General features: G+C 42.7%; 1 protein-coding gene across 4 annotated transcripts; it reads left to right on the forward strand.

Moving 5' to 3' along the window:
* Positions 1–123: 123 nt before the first annotated feature.
* Positions 124–22,918, forward strand: XRCC3 (X-ray repair cross complementing 3). 4 transcript variants are annotated; one of them, XM_075614976.1, is made up of 8 exons: positions 124–207; positions 5,129–5,206; positions 7,434–7,571; positions 11,214–11,426; positions 16,602–16,756; positions 19,528–19,740; positions 20,946–20,992; positions 21,511–22,918. In XM_075614976.1, exons 2-8 carry the CDS (start codon positions 5,152–5,154, stop codon positions 21,734–21,736), a joined length of 1,047 nt encoding a protein of 348 aa, XP_075471091.1. In that variant the 5' UTR covers positions 124–207; positions 5,129–5,151; the 3' UTR covers positions 21,737–22,918. The 4 variants fall into 4 exon arrangements, with proteins under 4 accessions (XP_075471091.1, XP_075471092.1, XP_075471089.1 ...); XM_075614977.1 differs by having other exon boundaries at positions 134–197; XM_075614974.1 differs by having other exon boundaries at positions 168–276.
* The last annotated feature ends 135 nt before the right edge of the window (positions 22,919–23,053 follow it).

Raw genomic sequence — 23,053 nt, forward strand, 5'->3', positions numbered from 1 at the left:
TGACAGAGCCAACTTGAGGCAGCCAATAGGATGCGCGTTTGTCGACCACGGCTTTTTTGTTGCTAATTCCCTCAGCCAATAAGAGAGCAGAGGGTATACGGTTGCGGCCCGCTATTGGTTGGCTCTTTATGTAGAGCAGTCTGTGGGGTGGGCTGCTGCCCGCCATTTATTCGGACCGGCCAGTGAGAGAGGGAATGGTCTGTAATGGTGTGTCACTTTCTACTGTGTATCGCTTTCTACTGTGAGCGGGGCGCGTGTCTCCGCCGGTGCTTGCAGGTCTGCTTCATGTCCCTCTGTGCTCAGGTCTGAGAGACGTGCACATAGGCACTGGCACATCATAGCTATCCTGCTATCCCAAAAATCTGTTTATTCTAAATAAATAGTTACGTGTGTGTGTGTGTGTGTGTGTGTGTGTGTGTGTGTGTGTGTGTGTATATATATATATATATATATATATATATATCCCATGTGAAATGGCCTTGAGCCTTTCAGAAAATGTGTGACTATTATTATACAACCCTGGCCACTAAATGTCGTGTGTGTGTGTGTGTGTATGTATGTATGTGTTTGTGTATATATATATACAAACCTGCTTTGCCATTAAGACCAGCCTCACACTGATGATACCCGTCAAGGTTGAAACATGTATGTGAGTAGGTCTAATGGCTTTGCATCTCATCCCAGCCTCTGTTTAAAAGCTGTGTTTAAAACAGCATGCAGAGGCTTGAGGATTGGCTTGTGTAATACGAGCTTGAGACAAAAGGTGGCACTGAGTGCTCATTTGCATGTCATTTCCCAGAATCCCTTGCTGCAGTGGAAGTGCTGTATGCTGGGTGACAATGGGGAAAGACAGGGTTGCAGACCTGTCTAAGACATGCAAATGAACATACAGTTATATTTACAGTTGCTATATATATATATATATATAATCAAAAAATAAATAGATGATACCGTTCTGTGGCTAACGAAATGCTTTTATTTGTGCGAGCTTTTGAGATACGCTGATCTCTTCCGGCGATGTTATAATGAATGAAGCAAGCAAAAGCTATACTATAAACAGTGTCTATTGGAATGTTATCTGTGCTGGTCCTTCCCCCGGTGTGAATGTGTTATATGGCTAGAGGTGTCAAAAGGTTCCTGAAAGCAAGTGATGTAAGAGTGTGTATGTGTATCAGTGTGAATATAAATGAATGGAGAGCCCACAGTATATACAGTGCTTTACAAAAGGTGTGTGTGGAGTGGGAGTGGATATAAATGGTGTGGGTGGGTGTGGAAATGTGAGAGATTGTAGCACAACTAAAAGTGTGTGTGGATACTTTGTGGTTCCTATTGGTGTATAGGGATGGAAAAACAAGGAGTATAAGTATGTGTAAGAGACAGCTGTGTGTGTATAAATATAGCACAGTATGTACAGACATGGCCTTTAGCGCTCATGGGAAGAGAGTTAACTTGTGTCAGTAATGACTCATAAAATTTCAATCTCTGTTTAGGCCACCGCTAAGTGTCCCGAACAGTTGCATAAATTTGTATTCATGCAACCGTCTCTCTTGGTGTTTTAAGATTACCTTTGAGTATGGCAACCCTCAGATCGTTCATCTTATGGCCAGAGTCAGAGAAATGTTCGCCAACAGGACTGTCTCTGGTTCCGCGTGTGATGCTGTGGCGATGCAGGTTCATTCTCTTGTTTAGCCCCTGTCCTGTCTCACCTATGTAGTAGCAGCCCCCTGGGCATTTCATGCACATGATGAGGTACACGACATTGCTGGAGGAACAGGTGAACCTTCCTCTGATTTTGTACTCCCGATTCCTGTGTGGTATTTGTATTGTGTCCGCTGTGTAGAGCATTGCGCAGGTTTTGCATCTTGGGTCCTGGCATGGTTTTGTCCCGCATTCAGTTGTACTGCTGAATACTTTACTCCTCACCATAATATTCTTGAGATTATGGGGTTGTCTGTATGATAATAAGGGTGCTTCAGGGAAGACCTGTTGCAGTCTTGTATCTTCCTGGAGGATGGGTTGTAGTTTCCTGGCGATCTTGCGTAGGGCTCCTAGGTGTGGGTTATATGTGACCACCAAAGGTACCCTGTCGCTTGTCTCCTTCTGTTTGTATTCAAGGAGATCACTTCTTGGTATTCTGGTGGCTTTGTGAATTTGCTGGTCTACAATTCTGTGGTTATATCCACGGTTTATAAAGTCTGATCTCAAGGCTTTAATCCGCTGGTCTCTGTCTGCTGTGACGGAGCATATCCGGTTGTATCGTATGGCTTGACTGTAGATAGTCGCATGTTTGGTGTGTGTCGGGTGGAAGCTGTTGTCCCTCAAATAGCTGGCTCTGTCTGTAGGTTTGCGGTATACAGAGGTCTGTAGTTGGTTGTTCTTTATAGTAATGGTGGTGTCTAGGAAATGTACTTCATCCGGGGAATGGGTGAGTTTGAGGTTGATGGTCGGGTGGAACATATTGAAGTTGTCATAGAACTGTAGGAGGTCCTGTTAGCCAGAGGTCCAAATCAGCAGGATGTCATCGATGTAGCGAAGGTATGTAAGGGGTTTCAAGTGACAGGTGGAAAGAAAGTCACTTTCCAGTTTTGCGCAGAACAGATTGGCATACTGTGGCGCCATCCGAGTACCCATAGCGGTCCCGGTTTTCTGGAGGTGTGTCATTTCCAAATGTGAAGTAGTTATGGGTCAGAATAAATTCGATGCATTTAGTCACTGTCTCTGTGAGTGGCTCCTGCGGTCCCAGAAAGTATCTGCAGGCTGAAATCCCATCCTCGTGGGGGATGTTTGTATAAAGTGACTCTACATCCATGGTTGCTAGTAGTGTTCCTGTTGGGAGGGGGCCAATGGCATTCAGTTTGTTTAGCAGGTCGGTGGTATCCTGGATATAGCTGGGTGTGTTCCTGACAAGTGGTTTTAGAATGCCCTCCACCCAGCCAGAAATATTCTCGGTAAGTGTGCCAGATCCAGAGATAATAGGGTGCCCAGGGTTACCCTCTTTGTGAATTTTAGGGAGCATGTAGAATGTGCCAGGTTTTGGGTTAGCTGGTATCAGGTCCAGAATTTGTTCTCTTGTGCGGATCGGGAGTGTTTTAATGATCCTGTTGAGTTCTCGCATGTATTTTTTAGTTGGATCCTCCTGCAGTTGGGTGTATACACCAATAGGGACCACAAAGTATCCACACACACTTTTAGTTGTGCTACAATCTCTCACATTTCCACACCCACCCACACCATTTATATCCACTCCCACTCCACACACACCTTTTGTAAAGCACTGTATATACTGTGGGCTCTACATTCATTTTTATTCACACTGATACACACACACACACACACACACACACACACACACACACACACACACACACACACACACACACACACACTCTTACATCACTTGCTTTCAGGAACCATTTAACACCTCTAGCCATATAACACATTCACACCGGAGGAAGGACCAGCACAGATAACATTCCAATAGACACTGTTGTTAAGTATACCTTTTGCTTGTTTCATTCATTGTAACATCGCCGGAAGAAGAGATCAGTGTATCTCGAAAGCTCGCACAAATAAAAGCATTTCGTTAGCCACAGAACGGTATCATCTATTTATTTTTTGATTATTGAAGCTCGGCTAACACGGTACTGATACGTGTGTGTGTGTGTGTGTGTGTGTGTGTGTGTGTGTGTGTGTGTGTGTGTGTGTGTGTGTGTGTGTGTGTGTGTGTGTGTGTGTGTGTGTGTGTGTGTGTGTGTGTGTGTGTGTGTGTGTGTGTGTGTGTGTGTGTGTGTGTGTGTGTGCCTAAGACATGCAAATGAGCATACAGGAATATTTCCATTTGCTATATATATATGTATATATGTATGTGTATTTCAGTATTAGTTGATACCTTTTTTTTATTTGGACTACATTTGTCATAGGACAAGCTTGCGAGAGTTCTCCTCTCTTCCTCATGTCAGCAATTCTGATTTACTAAAGAATATGGCTAAAACAGAGGTTAGGAAAGCAGGGGGAAAAACAAACAGATAAGGTGGGACAGAAAGTGATGTCTGAAGACATTGGAAGGGTAATAAAACAGTGACAAGAAACCGCAGGGAAGGGGGAGGTGTGGATAAGAACATTGGCAGAGATGCCCAATTTTCTTATCCACATTTTCTCCCCCTTCCCCTCCATGCTGTTCCTTGTTACCGTTTTATTAACTGCTAGCTTGTGATGCTGGACTAGGTGGTAATGCACCCCAAATATTCCTGCAGGGTCGTGTATGCCGATGGCTAAGTACTGCTAGTGCCCTAGGCTGTATCCAGTATAAATACCAACTCAGACCTGATTTCTCCTTATTTTATAAAAATCTGCTTGAAGGACCCTTAAAGCTTGACAGATCTGAGTTTGTCCTGAGTGAGGCTCTATGCAGTAGCTGTGCAGGCGCTCTAGGCTGTGGCATTGCAGCAAGCGGTGTTTGTTTCTGGGAGGACGCCATTCCTCACGGACCCTCCAAGGACCCCAGCGCTCGAAGCAGATAAGCTTTGATTCTGGTTTATATTGTCTAGTGTTATATTTGTGTCATATTACAATAAACTGTTTGTATTTAGTGCAACCTAAGTGTGTTCTGTATTCTTTCCTAGATCTTTTGTTTTGCATAGCAGGGAGTGGAGGACTTCCTTTCTAGGAGCTGCAGCTACCTTATCACCTGGCCGCTTCATTTTATTAATTGTTATATGGATTTTTATATGCATTGTTGACCTACCTTTATCAGCAAATAACAACCACTCGGATTTTTAGAATATATTTTATTAATTCAGAATGTTTTTTATATATGCAGGTCTGTATTTATGTTCTCCAGATCTGTATAGTTCTGTGTATGTCACTACTGTTTATATCCTCCTATCAGGACTGGTGTCCGCTTTTATTATCCACTGTGTTGTAGTCAGTAATCTTAATTGACCATCTGTGTATATGCTTAGTCTGTCAGTACAACTTTCTCTCAGATTGGCACTCATCCTCCATTTTTAGTGCCCACTGCCTATCTTGTTTTGATATATATGATAGATATATCAAAATTTGGGGAAATGTAGTGTTTTTTGGCCCTTGATGTGTGTAATGTTAATACACAGTTTTGGATCCCCAATAGAAACCATTGACTGATATGAAGAAATGGATTGGGAGCAGCTGGATGTGAATCCTAAAGTGGTTGCAGCTGTTAAGAAAGGTAATCCAAGCACTATACATGTTATTACCTTTGTGAGAGCCCTGGGATGTTTAGCTTGGGATGGGGGGGGGGGCACATGCCGTTCTGGAGGTCACTTCTCACCGCCGTCCCGGGTTTTGTTGCTAGGAATTAGGTGACAGGGTCTCTTGCTGTCAGGTAAGAATATTTTAGGTCTTGATTGGTTGGGTCAGCAGTTGCTGGGCAGGAGTTGATGATTGGTCAGCTGCATGGGTGTGAGGCAGGAAGCCGGTTTGAATGGTAAAACGTCTAATAAAAGTGCTGGTTAGGCAGGTGGGTCACCTAACTTAAATAAAAAAAATGGGTGCTCCTTATCCTGTTCAGTGACAGTGTATAAATAAGTAGCAAATGAATATAGGATAGTGTTCAAGGCTCAAAATCCAAATAAATCCTAACAAGGCTCTAAGGGCCTCATGCAGAGAGCAGCGCTATTTAAAATTGGAGAGGGGAATAAAAAGTAGGTTTAATGGAGAGTTTTATTCTCCATATGCAGAAATGGGCGAAATCCGCTATTTTTAGCATTACTGCATGTGGAGAATTGTAAATGAGGAGATGCGCGCAGCTGAAAAGGAAAAGAAAAATAGCGCATTTTTTTTTTCCCTATAGCCGGCGAGCTCCTGCTTCTTGCCAACTTTAGTTGGCGGAGAAAATTGAAGAAAATCGCGCCAAAAACAACCGCTAGATGGCGAGCGCGCCTTTCTGAATTCGGATATTTTTCAGACTGGCGAGAAACTACTGTAGTTTCTCGCCAGCCGCGCAGCGAGATTTTCAAATAGAAAAAAAAATGGCGCGTTTTTCCTACCTCTCCATTTTCAGCTGTTTTTTGCGCGATTTTCTCTGGAAAATGGCGAGATTTTAAATAACGCTGCTCTCTGCATGAGGCCCTAAGTGACAATATGTGAAAAATATAAAGGGAGCACTAGATGCATTCTACCAATAACATATATAAACACAATGTAACAATAAGTGGCTGAAAACGTGATATGGAAACAATTTAACCATATGAATGGATAGGCAATAAAAAACAGGACCATATCACAGGATCCTAAAGGTGGATTTTTTTCATGCACTCCAGTGAAATCAGCTGCAATTACCACCACTTCTAATCGAGTGGCATATGCAGAGAGAGAAAAGTTACACAGTGCAAATCAATAAGCTTTTATACAGGGAAAGGAATGCAGTTATCCTTACACACACTTTCTCAGATCTTTAAAGCATTAGGGCTGGAGCACACTTGTGGCTTCGCGATGCTGCATGCGCGCAATAAAGTTGTGTGTGACAGTCTGTGATTGCCTGAGACATAGGACACTGACAAATAAACACAGTCACAGGATAATCATATCATGTGTATAATGTGCAGCGGGGACTGGGAGGTGTGAGCAGCGGGGACTGGGAGGTGCGAGCAGCGGGTACTGGGGGGTAAAAGCAAATAGTAATCTCCTTTTTTTTTTTTTCTGCCCCAGCTCCTATTGCGCACAGTCCCCCCTGTCCCAATTTCAGCAGCCAATCAATGAAAACGTATGGGCATTGATTGGCTGCTGAAACTGACGTCGCGCTGCTGCAGCCTGTAATCGCAGTTTTGAAAGACTCCAGCTACAGAAGCGGCGACTTTGCAGCCAATGGTAGTTTCAACAATGAACACTACCATTGGTCGCATGGGGTCGGTGACAAAAGCGTGCGCACGTCGTGTAGCGCGGTGTGTGCTCCAGCCCTTAGGGTACAAATAACATCTGTCATGGAGTTTGCAGGGGTTTGTGACCAACCTGCTGGGATGCGATGCCTTGCTGCTGCCAAACGCTACCAGCCCCGTTCGCCTACTCAGCTGTCCCCATAAGGCACTCAGATCTCAGCAGTTCTCTGTAGCTTCCAACGACGTGTTTTGCACATTTGGAAAGACCCCTGAGGACCCTAACGTGCGAAACACGTAGAGTTGGTGATACGTCATAATAGAAAATGTTAAAGGGACTGAACATTCTACATGTTTATATGAAGTGATTGTTCTATACAAACCTTATTTAGCAATATTCTGAGATGTATTAACTCTAACCCTTTCCGTATAATAAAGTTACAAGTAGTTATTGTCTCTGTTTGGTGCAGTTTGCAGCATAATTGCAATGAATGATTGGAATAACTAAGCAAGGCCGCAGTTTGTAACGTTTTCTTTGCAGAAGACTTTTGAGTGAATGACCAACTTTTTGTTTGTTTTCAGCAAATATAAAATCTGCCACAGATATTTTAACATTTTCTGGCCCAGATTTACAAAGGATGACAAAGCTTTCCAGCCCCGACGTCCATCATTTACAAAACGTGGTGTCTGCTGTCCTGAGGAAAGGTTCTGGGACCACAGGTGAAATGTTTCCATCTCTATCCTCGTGTGTGTGTGTATATGTATATGTATGTATGTGTATATATATATATATATATATATATATATATATATATATATATATATATATATATATATATATATATATATATATATATATATATATATATATATATATATTTAAATATATATATATATATATTTAAATGGAAATATTCCTGTATGCTCATTTGCATGTCTTAGGCAGGTCTGCAACCCCGCCTGTCACCATTATCACACAACACTTCCACTGCAGCAACGGATTCTGGGAAATGACATGCAAATGGGAACACAGTGTCACCTTTTGCTTCAAAACCATTTTTAACATGGTTCCCTATAGGCTTAAGCGTGCTGCATAGTCACAGCTTTAAGCACAGCCTGGGTTAAGATGCATAGCCAGAAAACCCACCCACAGACAGCCGTTTCGACTATAATGGGTCTCATCAGTGTGGGGTTGGTTAACTGGCTATGCAATGAAACAATGAGGATGGGGTTTACCATACTTAGTTAAGTTATGGTGGGTAAAAAAAGTGACAAAACCCTACACAGCAAAGCATATAGAAAATGGAAATATTACTGTATGCTCATTTGCATGTCTTAGACAGGTCTGCAACCCCGCCTTTCACCATTATCACACAGCATATATATATAGGTTGACAAATCACCAAAAAATCTACTCGCCACACAAAAAAATCTACTCTCCACCTAGTACCAAACGTGTGCTGCTTGTGCCAATATTTACTCGCCCGGGGGTTAAATCCACTCGCCCGGGGCGAGCAAATGTATAGGTTTGTCGAACACTGTATATATATATATGCAGCTCGGCCCTAGCTACAATCACCCGCATAGTGGCGCACAGATTAAAATCAAACAACCACTGAACTGTGAGTCAAAATTCGTGGTGTACTTTATTAAGTGTCCTTGTGGATTGCTGTACATCGGAAAGACTGTTAGGATGCTGAAAGAACGTATGGCCATGCACCGTTCAAACATCAGAAAAGCCCTACTGAGTGATGCCGCTGATATAGATCTGAAGTGTCTACCTGTGGCTAGACATTTCAAAGAAAAAAGACACACACTGGCCACACTTCGTTGTATGCCTATTCTGCAGGTTCCAGTCCCCCCCCGTGGGGGTGACAGGGGCAGGACCTTGCTTAAACAGGAAGCAAGGCTTATTTATGAACTAAGAACTATGACACCTGGTGGCCTAAATGAGGAACTTTCACTTAGCTGCTTTTTGTAGCTGTCTCCCTGCTTTCATTGAATTTTGCATTATGCCTTTTATATGTTTGTCACTCATACTCTGTTGCATCACTCCCTCTGCACTTTTGCACTTCCTTTGTCCTTATATATTATGGTGATGCTATGCGCTCCTTGTGCTCTATACCTCCATCTGTCCCCCTGTGGTTCACCTTAACGCTCTGTGGATTACTATTCTGTTTAGCCCATTATTACTGTCAGTGTGCGGGTAACTGTGCACCGAGGCGGTTTTTCAGACTGCGCATGTGCGTTTTGCGCTGCCGGCGTCCCTGGTGGCCAGGGAGAGTTAATGAGGCGTCTGCTCACAGCTGTGATGCGCGGCGCACTCGCCCTGCTGGCGCTCCGGCAGTCAATATGTTTTGGCCCACTGCACAAGCGCGGCGCGCGACTATCCCCCGCAATGGCAGTAGACCCTGGGACCAGTGTCTAAGGGTGTCTCTCTCCTAATAGTTTAAGTGCCTACTCTCATGTCATGATGAGTCATTTGGATAATCAGGTAATAGGGGAGGGGGCACGGAGCACAGCTATGTTGCATATTTTGTCTGATTGCATGTTGGTGATTGGTTCCCTTTGTTTGCATTGCACTATGGGTGAGGGTATATATGTTTGGTCACTTGCACTTGTGGGTTGCACGGCCCTGAGGAAGGTCTCTCTGTGGGACCGAAACGTTGGCTTACGTGTATTTCATGTTGTGAATATAGATTTTTGGATTAACCCCGTGCGGTCTGCTGTCTCTTTACTGGTCTTTGGATTGGTTCGTATCATACTTATTCTCTATGGGACTAGCATCTGCTATTACAACCTTTTCTACTACAGTGTGCTGACTGACCTTCATGTGTATATATATATATATATATATATATATATATATATATATATGAACAAAAAACAAACAAAAGCGCAAGCTCCATAGCACGTAACTGAGTAAAAAATAAGGTACATTTATTTAAAAAATCAGCAACCCATAAGAATGTGCACTTACAGGATTTCAAACAGAACCATTCGTGGGAGAGAAATCTCTATTGTGGTCATCTGCGGTGGTAGGGTGAGTCCCAGGTTTGCAGAGTGGATGTAAACAGCCCAGGTTCACCATGAATTGGCAGCAAGATATAAAGGCATCCAATGCCTGCATGTCCTTTGCTCCCTCATAAAATGATAGCTAGCACTTGAAATTACTGCCAGCCGGAGCGCAGGGAAGCCAGGGACTCCAAATACACCAACACAAGCGCGATGACATCACAGCTCTACGTGTTTCGTCACACTGATACTCCTGACGAAGTCGCCGCAGTGTGACGAAACGCGTAGAGCTGTGACGTCATCGCGCTTGTGTTGGTGTATTTGGAGTCCCTGGCTTCCCTGCGCTCCGGCTGGCAGTAATTTCAAGTGCTAGCTATCATTTTATGAGGGAGCAAAGGACATGCAGGCATTGGATGCCTTTATATCTTGCTGCCAATTCATGGTGAACCTGGGCTGTTTACATCCACTCTGCAAACCTGGGACTCACCCTACCACCGCAGATGACCACAATAGAGATTTCTCTCCCACGAATGGTTCTGTTTGAAATCCTGTAAGTGCACATTCTTATGGGTTGCTGATTTTTTAAATAAATGTACCTTATTTTTGACTCAGTTACGTGCTATGGAGCTTGCGCTTTTGTTTGTTTTTTGTTCATAGATTCCAAAAGTGGTTGGCTATACCACTCCCCTTAAAGCTGCAAAGACGCACCCTGGATCTTCTATTGAGACTATATTTCTCTCTGGATTTTTTGTTTGAGTGGAACATTCAATTTGGATTTAACTTTTTTTTTCACTATCACGTTATGGTTTGTAGATATTATTAGGTTAAATTGTGGTAATTTTAATGTATTTTAATATTTTAAATATGTTATTATAATTTATCATTTATTAGGGTTATTTCACATCCTCTTTAGCGCTGCTTAATTTTTGTGTTGTCTTTGAGATATATATATATATATATACTCTCTATAAATGTGTATAGATTCTCTTTTTATTGGAAGATTCCTTTTGCGCAGGGGGGTGCAAAGTGGAGGGCGCAGCGCTTACGGAGGCCCTGTGCCTCTTCCCCAAAGCATTTAATTTAAATGCCTCTGTAAAGTTCTCTTACCTTGTCTCCGACAGCGCGTCAGCAAGGCGACGCAGGGGAAAGTTTGCACACCCCTGCTTTAGAGGTTTCCATGGTAATGACATAAAAAGCTTGGTTCTTTTAATTGTAGATGCTTCTTTCTCCCATTTCTCTTTAGTGAGATGTTACATACAGTAAAGGATTTGTATTTCCATTGCATTTGGGAGAATTTTTATTTTATTTATTAATTTATTTTTTAACTATTCTTTTGATGCTCTCCAGCATTGCAGATGTGCCGTGAAAAGGGCCTTTTTCCTTCTCAGCACCATAAGCTGAGCCTCGGATGTAGAGTCCTGGACAAGCTATTAAGAGGTGGAATCCCTTTGGTGGGAATTACAGAACTTGCTGGAGAAAGCTCTGCTGGAAAAACTCAGCTTGGCTTACAGATGTGCCTTTCGGTTCAGTATCCTTTAGGATATGGTGGCCTGGAAGCAGGTAAGCGGAAGAATATCTAAATATCTTTCTGCATTAGGACTTTTAGGTGTAAAGTACCTGTTCTGGGAGGGGATCATTAAAGGCATTAAGAATTCAGTGGTTTGGTGTATCCTGTAGAGCAGGTGGTGTGCAAACCTTACCCCCTGCGCCCCCATCTGTAGCCCCCCTACCCCCCGCTCGTGCCCCCTTCACCATGACAACATGGCATGCGTCGCCGGAGACAAGGTAAGTGAAGTTACAGAGGACTCACGTGATCCCCCGGCATTTAATGTAAATGCCTTGGGGAAGAGCGAGGGGCCTCTGCAACCGTCGCACCCCATCTAAAAAAATCACGCGCACCCCTATTGTATAGGAGCGGTCTCATTAAGTATTACAGTGTCGTGGTGTGTCCTGTATAGGAGCGGTCTCATTAAGTATTACAGTGTGTCGTGGTGTGTCCTATATAGGAGCGGTCTCATTAAGAATTAGTGTGTCGTGGTGTGTCCTGTATAGGAGCGGTCTCATTAAGTATTACAGTGTGTCGTGGTGTGTCCTATATAGGAGCGGTCTCATTAAGAATTAGTGTGTCGTGGTGTGTCCTGTATAGGAGCGGTCTCATTAAGTATTACAGTGTGTCGTGGTGTGTCCTGTATAGGAGCGGTCTCATTAAGTATTACAGTGTGTCCTGTATAGGAGCGGTCTCATTAAGTATTACAGTGTGTCGTGGTGTGTCCTATATAGGAGCGGTCTCATTAAGTATTACAGTGTGTCCTGTATAGGAGCGGTCTCATTAAGTATTACAGTGTGTCCTGTATAGGAGCGGTCTCATTAAGAATTAGTGTGTCGTGGTGTGTCCTGTATAGGAGCGGTCTCATTAAGTATTACAGTGTCGTGGTGTGTCCTGTATAGGAGCGGTCTCATTAAGTATTACAGTGTGTCCTGTATAGGAGCGGTCTCATTAAGAATTAGTGTGTCGTGGTGTGTCCTGTATAGGAGCGGTCTCATTAAGTATTACAGTGTGTCCTGTATAGGAGCGGTCTCATTAAGAATTAGTGTGTCGTGGTGTGTCCTGTATAGGAGCGGTCTCATTAAGTATTACAGTGTCGTGGTGTGTCCTGTATAGGAGCGGTCTCATTAAGTATTACAGTGTGTCCTGTATAGGAGCGGTCTCATTAAGAATTAGTGTGTCGTGGTGTGTCCTGTATAGGAGCGGTCTCATTAAGTATTACAGTGTCGTGGTGTGTCTGTATAGGAGCGGTCTCATTAAGTATTACAGTGTCGTGGTCTGTCTGTATAGGAGCGGTCTCATTAAGTATTACAGTGTGTCGTGGTGTGTCCTGTATAGGAGCGGTCTCATTAAGTATTACAGTGTCGTGGTGTGTCCTGTATAGGAGCGGTCTCATTAAGTATTACGATGTGTCGTGGTGTGTCCTGTATAGGAGCGGTCTCATTAAGAATTAGTGTGTCGTGGTGTGTCCTGTATAGGAGCGGTCTCATTAAGAATTAGTGTGTCGTGGTATGTCCTGTATAGGAGCGGTCTCATTAAGTATTACAGTGTGTCCTGTATAGGAGCGGTCTCATTAAGTATTACAGTGTGTCGTGGTGTGTCCTATATAGGAGCAGTCTCATTAAGTATTACAGTGTGTCCTGTATAGGAGCGGTCTCATTAAGTATTACAGTGTGTCCTGTATAGGAGCGGTCTCATTAAGAATTAGTGTGTCGTGGTGTGTCCTGTATAGGAGCGGTCTCATTAAGTATTACAGTGTCGTGGTGTGTCCTGTATAGGAGCGGTCTCATTAAGTATTACAGTGTGTCCTGTATAGGAGCGGTCTCATTAAGAATTAGTGTGTCGTGGTGTGTCCTGTATAGGAGCGGTCTCATTAAGTATTACAGTGTGTCGTGGTGTGTCCTGTATAGGAGCGGTCTCATTAAGTATTACAGTGTGTCGTGGTCTGTCTGTATAGGAGCGGTCTCATTAAGTATTACAGTGTGTCGTGGTGTGTCCTATATAGGAGCGGTCTCATTAAGAATTAGTGTGTCGTTGTGTGTCCTGTATAGGAGCGGTCTCATTAAGTATTACAGTGTGTCCTGTATAGGAGCGGTCTCATTAAGTATTACAGTGTGTCGTGGTGTGTCCTGTATAGGAGCGGTCTCATTAAGTATTACAGTGTGTCCTGTATAGGAGCGGTCTCATTAAGTATTACAGTGTGTCCTGTATAGGAGCGGTCTCATTAAGTATTACAGTGTGTCGTGGTGTGTCCTGTATAGGAGCGGTCTCATTAAGTATTACAGTGTGTCGTGGTGTGTCTGTATAGGAGCGGTCTCATTAAGTATTACAGTGTCGTGGTGTGTCCTGTATAGGAGCGGTCTCATTAAGTATTACAGTGTCGTGGTGTGTCCTGTATAGGAGCGGTCTCATTAAGTATTACAGTGTGTCGTGGTGTGTCCTATATAGGAGCGGTCTCATTAAGTATTACAGTGTGTCCTGTATAGGAGCGGTCTCATTAAGAATTAGTGTGTCGTGGTGTGTCCTGTATAGGAGCGGTCTCATTAAGTATTACAGTGTCGTGGTGTGTCCTGTATAGGAGCGGTCTCATTAAGTATTACAGTGTGTCGTGGTGTGTCCTATATAGGAGCGGTCTCATTAAGTATTACAGTGTGTCCTGTATAGGAGCGGTCTCATTAAGAATTAGTGTGTCGTGGTGTGTCCTGTATAGGAGCGGTCTCATTAAGTATTACAGTGTGTCCTGTATAGGAGCGGTCTCATTAAGTATTACAGTGTGTCCTGTATAGGAGCGGTCTCATTAAGTATTACAGTGTGTCCTGTATAGGAGCGGTCTCATTAAGTATTACAGTGTGTCCTGTATAGGAGCGGTCTCATTAAGTATTACAGTGTGTCGTGGTCTGTCTGTATAGGAGAGGTCTCATTAAGTATTACAGTGTGTCGTGGTGTGTCCTGTATAGGAGCGGTCTCATTAAGTATTACAGTGTGTCCTGTATAGGAGCGGTCTCATTAAGTATTACAGTGTGTCGTGGTCTGTCTGTATAGGAGCGGTCTCATTAAGTATTACAGTGTGTCGTGGTGTGTCCTATATAGGAGTGGTCTCATTAAGTATTACAGTGTGTCGTGGTGTGTCCTGTATAGGAGCGGTCTCATTAAGTATTACAGTGTGTCGTGGTGTGTCCTGTATAGGAGCGGTCTCATTAAGTATTACAGTGTGTCCTGTATAGGAGCGGTCTCATTAAGTATTACAGTGTGTCCTGTATAGGAGCGGTCTCATTAAGTATTACAGTGTCGTGGTGTGTCCTGTATAGGAGCGGTCTCATTAAGTATTACAGTGTGTCGTGGTGTGTCCTGTATAGGAGCGGTCTCATTAAGTATTACAGTATCGTGGTGTGTCTGTATAGGAGCGGTCTCATTAAGTATTACAGTGTGTCCTGTATAGGAGCGGTCTCATTAAGTATTACAGTGTGTCGTGGTGTGTCCTGTATAGGAGCGGTATCATTAAGTATTACAGTGTGTCCTGTATAGGAGCGGTCTCATTAAGTATTACAGTGTGTCGTGGTGTGTCCTGTATAGGAGCGGTCTCATTAAGTATTACAGTGTGTCGTGGTGTGTCCTGTATAGGAGCGGTATCATTAAGTATTACAGTGTCGTGGTGTGTCCTGTATAGGAGCGGTCTCATTAAGTATTACAGTGTGTCCTGTATAGGAGCGGTCTCATTAAGTATTACAGTGTCGTGGTGTGTCCTGTATAGGAGCGGTCTCATTAAGTATTACAGTGTGTCGTGGTGTGTCCTGTATAGGAGCGGTCTCATTAAGTATTACAGTGTGTCCTGTATAGGAGCGGTCTCATTAAGAATTACAGTGTCGTGGTGTGTCCTGTATAGGAGCGGTCTCATTAAGTATTACAGTGTGTCGTGGTCTGTCTGTATAGGAGCGGTCTCATTAAGTATTACAGTGTGTCGTGGTGTGTCCTATATAGGAGCGGTCTCATTAAGTATTACAGTGTGTCGTGGTCTGTCTGTATAGGAGCGGTCTCATTAAGTATTACAGTGTGTCGTGGTCTGTCTGTATAGGAGCGGTCTCATTAAGTATTACAGTGTGTCGTGGTCTGTCTGTATAGAAGCGGTCTCATTAAGTATTACAGTGTGTCCTGTATAGGAGCGGTCTCATTAAGTATTACAGTGTCGTGGTGTGTCCTGTTTAGGAGCGGTCTCATTAAGTATTACAGTGTGTCGTGGTGTGTCCTGTATAGGAGCGGTCTCATTAAGTATTACAGTGTGTCGTGGTGTGTCCTGTATAGGAGCGGTCTCATTAAGTATTACAGTGTGTCGTGGTCTGTCTGTATAGGAGCGGTCTCATTAAGTATTACAGTGTGTCGTGGTCTGTCTGTATAGAAGCGGTCTCATTAAGTATTACAGTGTGTCCTGTATAGGAGCGGTCTCATTAAGTATTACAGTGTCGTGGTGTGTCCTGTTTAGGAGCGGTCTCATTAAGTATTACAGTGTGTCGTGGTGTGTCCTGTATAGGAGCGGTATCATTAAGTATTACAGTGTGTTCTGTATAGGAGCGGTCTCATTCAGTATTAGTGTGTCCTGTATAGGAGCGGTCTCATTAAGTATTACAGTGTGTCGTGGTGTGTCCTGTTTAGGAGCGGTCTCAAGTATTACAGTGTCGTGGTGTGTCCTGTATAGGAGCGGTCTCATTAAGTATTACAGTGTGTCGTGGTGTGTCCTGTATAGGAGCGGTCTCATTAAGTATTACAGTGTGTCCTGTATAGGAGCGGTCTCATTAAGAATTACAGTGTCGTGGTGTGTCCTGTATAGGAGCGGTCTCAGTAAGTATTACAGTGTGTCGTGGTCTGTCTGTATAGGAGCGGTCTCATTAAGTATTACAGTGTGTCGTGGTGTGTCCTATATAGGAGCGGTCTCATTAAGTATTACAGTGTGTCGTGGTCTGTCTGTATAGGAGCGGTCTCATTAAGTATTACAGTGTGTCGTGGTGTGTCCTGTATAGGAGCGGTCTCATTAAGTATTACAGTGTGTCCTGTATAGGAGCGGTCTCATTAAGTATTACAGTGTCGTGGTGTGTCTGTATAGGAGCGGTCTCATTAAGTATTACAGTGTGTCGTGGTGTGTCCTATATAGGAGCGGTCTCATTCAGTATTACAGTGTCGTGGTGTGTCCTGTATAGGAGCGGTCTACATCTGCACAGAGGACGCCTTCCCAAGTAAGCGTTTGCAGCAACTGATTAATTTACAGCATAAACTGAGGTCAGACGTCCCATTTGATGTCATCAAGAAAATACGATTCGGGGACAACATTTTTATTGAGCATGCTGCTGACATAGTAAGTCATTCGGAGATCTTCAAGCACAACGTCCTCCCAGTCTCCTGGGCTTCTCCAATGTTCAAGATCAGCAACTGGAAACTCCTCTTATTTGCCGCTCTATGCCTCTACTCCCCAGAAAGGAGAAATATCTGGAGTCTGCCACGAAAAGGTTGAGAATGTTGTTTAAAGACTATGAACCTTATTTTACGAAGGCGATAGAGCAGACTTGATGCTACTTAAGAGAGAGCCCCATTTACGGAAATCGGGCTTTTCCTACAGGAGAGCCAAATCGCGCAATCACTTTTTATAGAATAAGACCTTCCCGGTTTGACATCTCCAGGCAGGGTTTGGTTGCTGAACAAGGCTTTTGTAAGTGCAGCCTGTTTTCATCCTCTACCTTAAGCCAAGAGATGCTCAGAGGAGCGAGAGTGCACGTTTCCTTAAATGTTCTCCCAGCATTTAATAGAATTGTACTGTAACAAATAAAAAGTCCCCATAGACATGGGGTGGGCAACTCCAGTCCTCCAGAGCAACCAACTGGTCAGGTTTTCAGGATATCCCTGCTTCAGCACAGGTGGCTCAATCAGTGGCTCAATCAGTGGCTCAGTTGAAGACTGCAGTATTACACAGCTTTTCAGCACAGCCTGAGTTAAAGAAGTGCAGAGCCAGTAAACCTACTCACAGACAGCTATTTCAACCTTTTGGGTCTCTTCAGTGTGAGGCTGGTTATACTGGCTTTGCAATTCGAAGATGGAATATGTTCCACACATTATATAAGTTATGGTGGGTTTGAAATTATTTTCAAATAAACATCTAGGAAATTAGTGCTTTCACCCGCTTGGTCCAAAACCATGTTTTTAGTGTTTTGCGGGCACTTTTGTCTGTATGGGGGTTGCCGCCGCCGCTGCTGCTGGGTGGGTGAGAGGCTATAGCCATTTCAATGTCACCCGATTGACACATCTAATTAGTCTGACACCAGTTGTCATATATGCAGCATATTCAAATCTATTTCTGATACAGGTTAACACATGTTCAGAATGTTGTATATTTGCTTTTAGATTGTCATTTGCAAACAGCATGTTTTAATAAATATTGCATAAGATGTTCCTACAGGGGAAGGAAATTAATTCAGTATTTGTTTTCTGCATGCAGCTTTTAATCTCTCGATGGGGAGTTCTTCCGTTTTGTTTGCAATTTTACATTTTATGTTAATATTTTGGGTAAATTCAGAGAACATGAAGATAATGTAGTTTCCATAATTAAAAGCATGATGGCTTTAATGGGATGTGATTGCAACATTTAAATTACTCCTCAAATAGGATTATGTTGGCCGTAAAATAGAAACACATTCCTAATCAAACAGGAATACAAACTACCATCATTACATAGTATTGTCTGTGGTACGGCTACTACAAGCTCAAAACAGAGACACACAGAATGTATAAAAAATAATTATTTATAATATGGACGACTGAGGAATATTGTGAGGGAAAATAAATATGTGGGTGTCAAGATATGTTGCTTGGAGAGGTGACCAGGGACAGCAAGTGGCAGAAACGGAGCTCCAATGGACACCGCTACCTGGGATGTATAAGCACTGGAGACAAAAATGTAATTACCTCCATGAATCCCTCTCGTAGCGCTCCGTTTTCACTGCCTCAGTCCCGCAAGCAGCATCGGCGTTGGTCGTCTCTAATTCAGATGCGTCTCCTCACACAAACTCACTGGAGCTCCCGAGTGCCGGTAGTGCACGTGATCACTTCCGGTCCGTCCGGTATCAGCTCCGTTCTCTCCGCTGTATCCGCGGAAACATCTGATTGCAAACACAGACTCCCATACGACGTACCCTCCTTCACTCAGCGCGTTCTTCCAATCAAAGGGCAATGCAAGTGGAAAAATGGATTGGAAACAAACTGCAGCGTCCAAGAAGCACCATCAGCTCACCAGGAGTGAAAAATTAAAATACTTTTATTGAACTACATAAAAATGAAAAAGGACAAACAAAATACAAAAAACACACAACCTCCTACGCGTTTCAGGCTCTAAGAGCCCTTTCTCAAGGGGGATAGTGGGGACTGAGTTAAGCTCATTAAGATCTTTTCTAAGATCTTCAAATATTTGTTAAACTCTCATTGAAGTGTATGTGACGTTTTAATTGAAAAAACATACATTGTAATCTGTGATTATCCATTTCAGCTGTGTTTCAGGTGCACAGGAGGGGCTATATTAATGAGCTTAACTCAGTCCCCACTATCCCCCTTGAGAAAGGGCTCTTAGAGCCTGAAACGCGTAGGAGGTTGTGTGTTTTTTGTATTTTGTTTGTCCTTTTTCATTTTTATGTAGTTCAATAAAAGTATTTAAAATTTTCACTCCTGGTGAGCTGATGGTGCTTCTTGGACGCTGCAGTTTGTTTCCAATCCATTTTTCCACTACCATCATTACATAGTAGTTTTAATAATTTACGTTGTGAAGCACAAAAATAAAATTTATATACAAATATGCTCATACAGTCTCGAGCAAGCTCATACTAAAGGCTGGAATATATCCATTATTATATAGATCCTTAACCATATAAAGTCAATAATCTTGCATAAAAATGACTTGGATTTTACGTAATTATATACATTTTGTTGGTTAGTGTTCTACTCTGCATCCAAATCCATTGGTTTTCTAACATTTTAACCCTTTTGCTGCCAAAGGGGCGCCAACTACTGTTTGTGTGGCTGACCAGTCCAGCAGCAAAAGGATTATCTTGAAGTCATGGTGACCTTCACTTCTCTTGCTTGCAGGACATGCTCAATGAATGCATCACGAAAAAAGTTCCCATCCTCCTCCTCCGGGGCTCTGTCCGCCTTATTGTCATCGATTCGATTGCCGCTTTGTTTCGCTGTGAATTTGCAGCCAGTGACTCTGTTCTCAGGGCAAAACATCTTCAAACATTCGGAGCTAAACTTCACAATCTAAGCAGTAGATTTTTGACTCCTGTACTCTGCATTAATCAGGTAATTACGTTAACCTAGGGTTGGGTAATAACAATTTCCCATGATAGTAATGTATTGTGAATCAGTGAAAAGAATACTAAACACACAAAAACAGGAGACATCAGTGACTTTAATCTGAAAGCATTGTTTCAATTAATAAATATGAACTAAAAACATGCCTTTTTTTTTTTATATCATTTAATACAAATTAAAAATGTTTTTAAATAAACTACTCCTGCTTTGCAGTGTTCCTGGAGATCAGAAATGGGATTAAGGAAGGGAATTGGGGGAACAAGGTAAAAGCGAGTCAGGGTGCTAAACACGGGAAATTAGGGAGGTGCTGTGGCACTGGCAGCTCTGTCATCTTTAAAGCAGCCGCATTGTAAATGGCAAGTCACCAGCTGTCTGGAATGAAACATCCGTCATAACTCCCATGGCTGATGGTAATATTGCAAGAATGAAAAAAAAAAAACATGTATATTGAAATGTAGTATCGCTGTATTGCAATCATATTGGTATATTGTCCAACTGTACTGTAACCTTGTTTTCTTTTCCCCTTGTTGAATGAGGTGTAAGGCTTAGGACATGGTGATATGAAGAGCGCTGGGCAGCGCTGATGCTCATGCAGGAGATTTTTCGTCTCCCTGCATGAGCATCAGCGAGCGCGCTTGTGTGCCGGGTGAGGCGGAGCGGCAGGCGGGGCTAGGGCACCACGTTGCCGACGTCACGGACTGCCATTGGCTTCTGGCAGTCACGTGACCGGCCCTGCGCTTCCCTCAGCGGGAAAAGTAAAATTGATCTGTCGGCTGAAATTCCACACGCCTCCGCACGCCTGCGGAAGCGACATCTGAAGCCGCGCCGATAGGGATAATGTTTCCCCTCAGCGCGCCTCAGCACGGTCTCTTTGACCATGTCCGAGGCCTAAGTGTTTCTGAATCAGACAACAGCTGCTAGTTTTTAGTGGAACAGTGACACTTTGGGGGTGGGGCATTTAACAGATTGGCGATGTGTGCTTTAAAAATACAACATTTCTCAAATGAAAATGGCAGATTATTTTCTTTATTCTTTTTGTCCCCAGAAAGGACTTTATGAACACTGAGGTGCATTTGTAATTTGTATGTTAACTCAAAATATGCCTAATGTAGCACACTTTTTGTTATACCTCCTATATTGTAACACTTTTGTATGGTGTGTTCGACACACTAAACTGCAATGTTTTTATCCAGGTAACTGACACGGTGAGAGAAGTGGATTGTATCCAGAGTAATTTTGGGTAAGTTGTTTTTTTTTTTTTTAATTTATGATCACACACAATGTAACGGTGTCGTTTTGGTTATCCCCCTCTGAAAAGCCTCAACTTATCTGGAAAACTGGAGTAAGCAAACCTATGTATTTTATTGGAAACCGAGGTGTGGCTGTAAAAGCTTAGGGTCCCTGGTTGGCAAGTTAAATTGCCAAGCATTTTAAATATGATTACACGAATACAAAAGTTACTTTTTCAAAAGGTAATGAATGTAATACTATTAATCAAGCCAATGTGAAGTGGGAACGGTGGGAGTTCTGCAAGTTACCGAAGATCGGAACCCGTAAATCAAGGGCTTATAAAATTCTAAGCAAAGAGTACAAGAAAGTTGCTCTAGCTTTGAAAGGATATTTTAAAACTTCCCTTATTAAAATGTTACTCTGCATGAAATGACCACTATCCTACTGTCAGACACTGAGCGAAGGTGCTGGTCGTGTGAAGAGTATTTTGTATACTGAAATTATTTCCTTTATCTATATACAATTCAGCCAAGTGGATAAAACGGTGTCTCCGGCTTTGGGGATCTCATGGTCAAACCAGCTTCTGGTAAGAGTGATGGTAGCACGAACACAAGCTACAGCACCGCAAGCCTGCGCTGGAAGTGTTTTACGGACCATGGAGGTCATTTCTGCTCCTCACATCCCTCGGTCAGTTTGTTACTACACAGTGCACCTGGAAGGTGTGAAAGGAATAGATGAAAACGTGCAGAGCTGATTATTCAGGGAACTAATGATGAGATTAACACCTGTGAGACAAGCTGGAGATGGTGCCAAGGAAACAGGAGTGTGGGGGTGCTCAACTTCAGTCCTCAAGGTCCCCCAAACTGGTCCGATTTTCAGGATATCCCTGCTTCAGCACAGGTGGCTGTCTTTGACTCAGCTTGATTGAACTGGCGGGGGCGGGTCTTCATACAAATCACTGGAGCTAATAACTCTAATCACTTGCAAGAGGAGCTTCTTTGCGGCTGTGGAATAATGTTTTTTTTTCTACCTAGTGGCAGTATTTTGGTAACCTACTTCTGTGCCTTAAACTGTAAGCAGTTATCTATATCTCGCTCCTTGGTCATAATGTGGAGGGGAGGGGGTGGAATGGAATTACAATCAATTTCTTATTTAGCGTGATCATAAAAAGTGAATTAACTAGAGAGTGACTAGTGCACACAACGATTTCCTAGGTGAGTGTATAACATTTTACAGAGAAACTGCCAACTTAAACTGATTCAGCCAAAGGAGCATCTAAAATGTAGTAATTGAAGGCTGTACTGTTTGTTTTACATACAAGTGAAAATGGGTTAGTGCTGACATGTTTTGTATTTATAAAGTTATATATTTTTAGACGTGTATTTTGTGGTATTTACGTGACAAACAGATGCGAGACTGTCGGTTATTGATGTACAGTTTCTTCGTTACTGGCAAGTGAAATTTCTGTAAAATTACCAATCAAAAAATGGCAATGCTTAACAAGCAATAATTACTTTATTACTAATTTAAATATCAACAGTGTCCACATTGTTTATAGCTAGGCTTGTGCTTTATTTTTAAGTTTAAAGTATTGTAACAGTTTACATCACACAAACAAAACAAATCACTGGTAAAGCCACAGATAAGTACATTTCCTAGAAATGAGTGCTTTTTGTTTATTAAGCAGAATTACCTTAGAAATGCTGTGCACTAACACTGGTTTGTACAAAGAAAAGTGCATTTACAGAACAAAACGTGCACATTTTGGGAATGCATACCGTACAGGAGTATGAATAAAACATGATGTTGGATTTGAACGGCTTCTCTGTCAGAGAGCTGTGTTCATTCTTGTGCTATCAGGGCCTGTGGTAATATAATATAACAGCTTATTTTTCCTCTACCTTGGGAGTTTAGGACTTTTCTTCCAGCTCCAAATTCCCCTCTAAAAAACCATGAGTAGAGGATCCCAGTTTAATTAATGGATAAACATTTTACTTGTTTAAATACATACACCTACACACATGGTCATCTTCCAAAGAGCATAAAACATTACATTTACCTTTCAACTGCC

This window comes from Ascaphus truei, chromosome 9 (assembly GCF_040206685.1).
Source record: "Ascaphus truei isolate aAscTru1 chromosome 9, aAscTru1.hap1, whole genome shotgun sequence".
In the NCBI taxonomy this organism is placed as follows: Eukaryota; Metazoa; Chordata; class Amphibia; order Anura; family Ascaphidae; genus Ascaphus; species Ascaphus truei.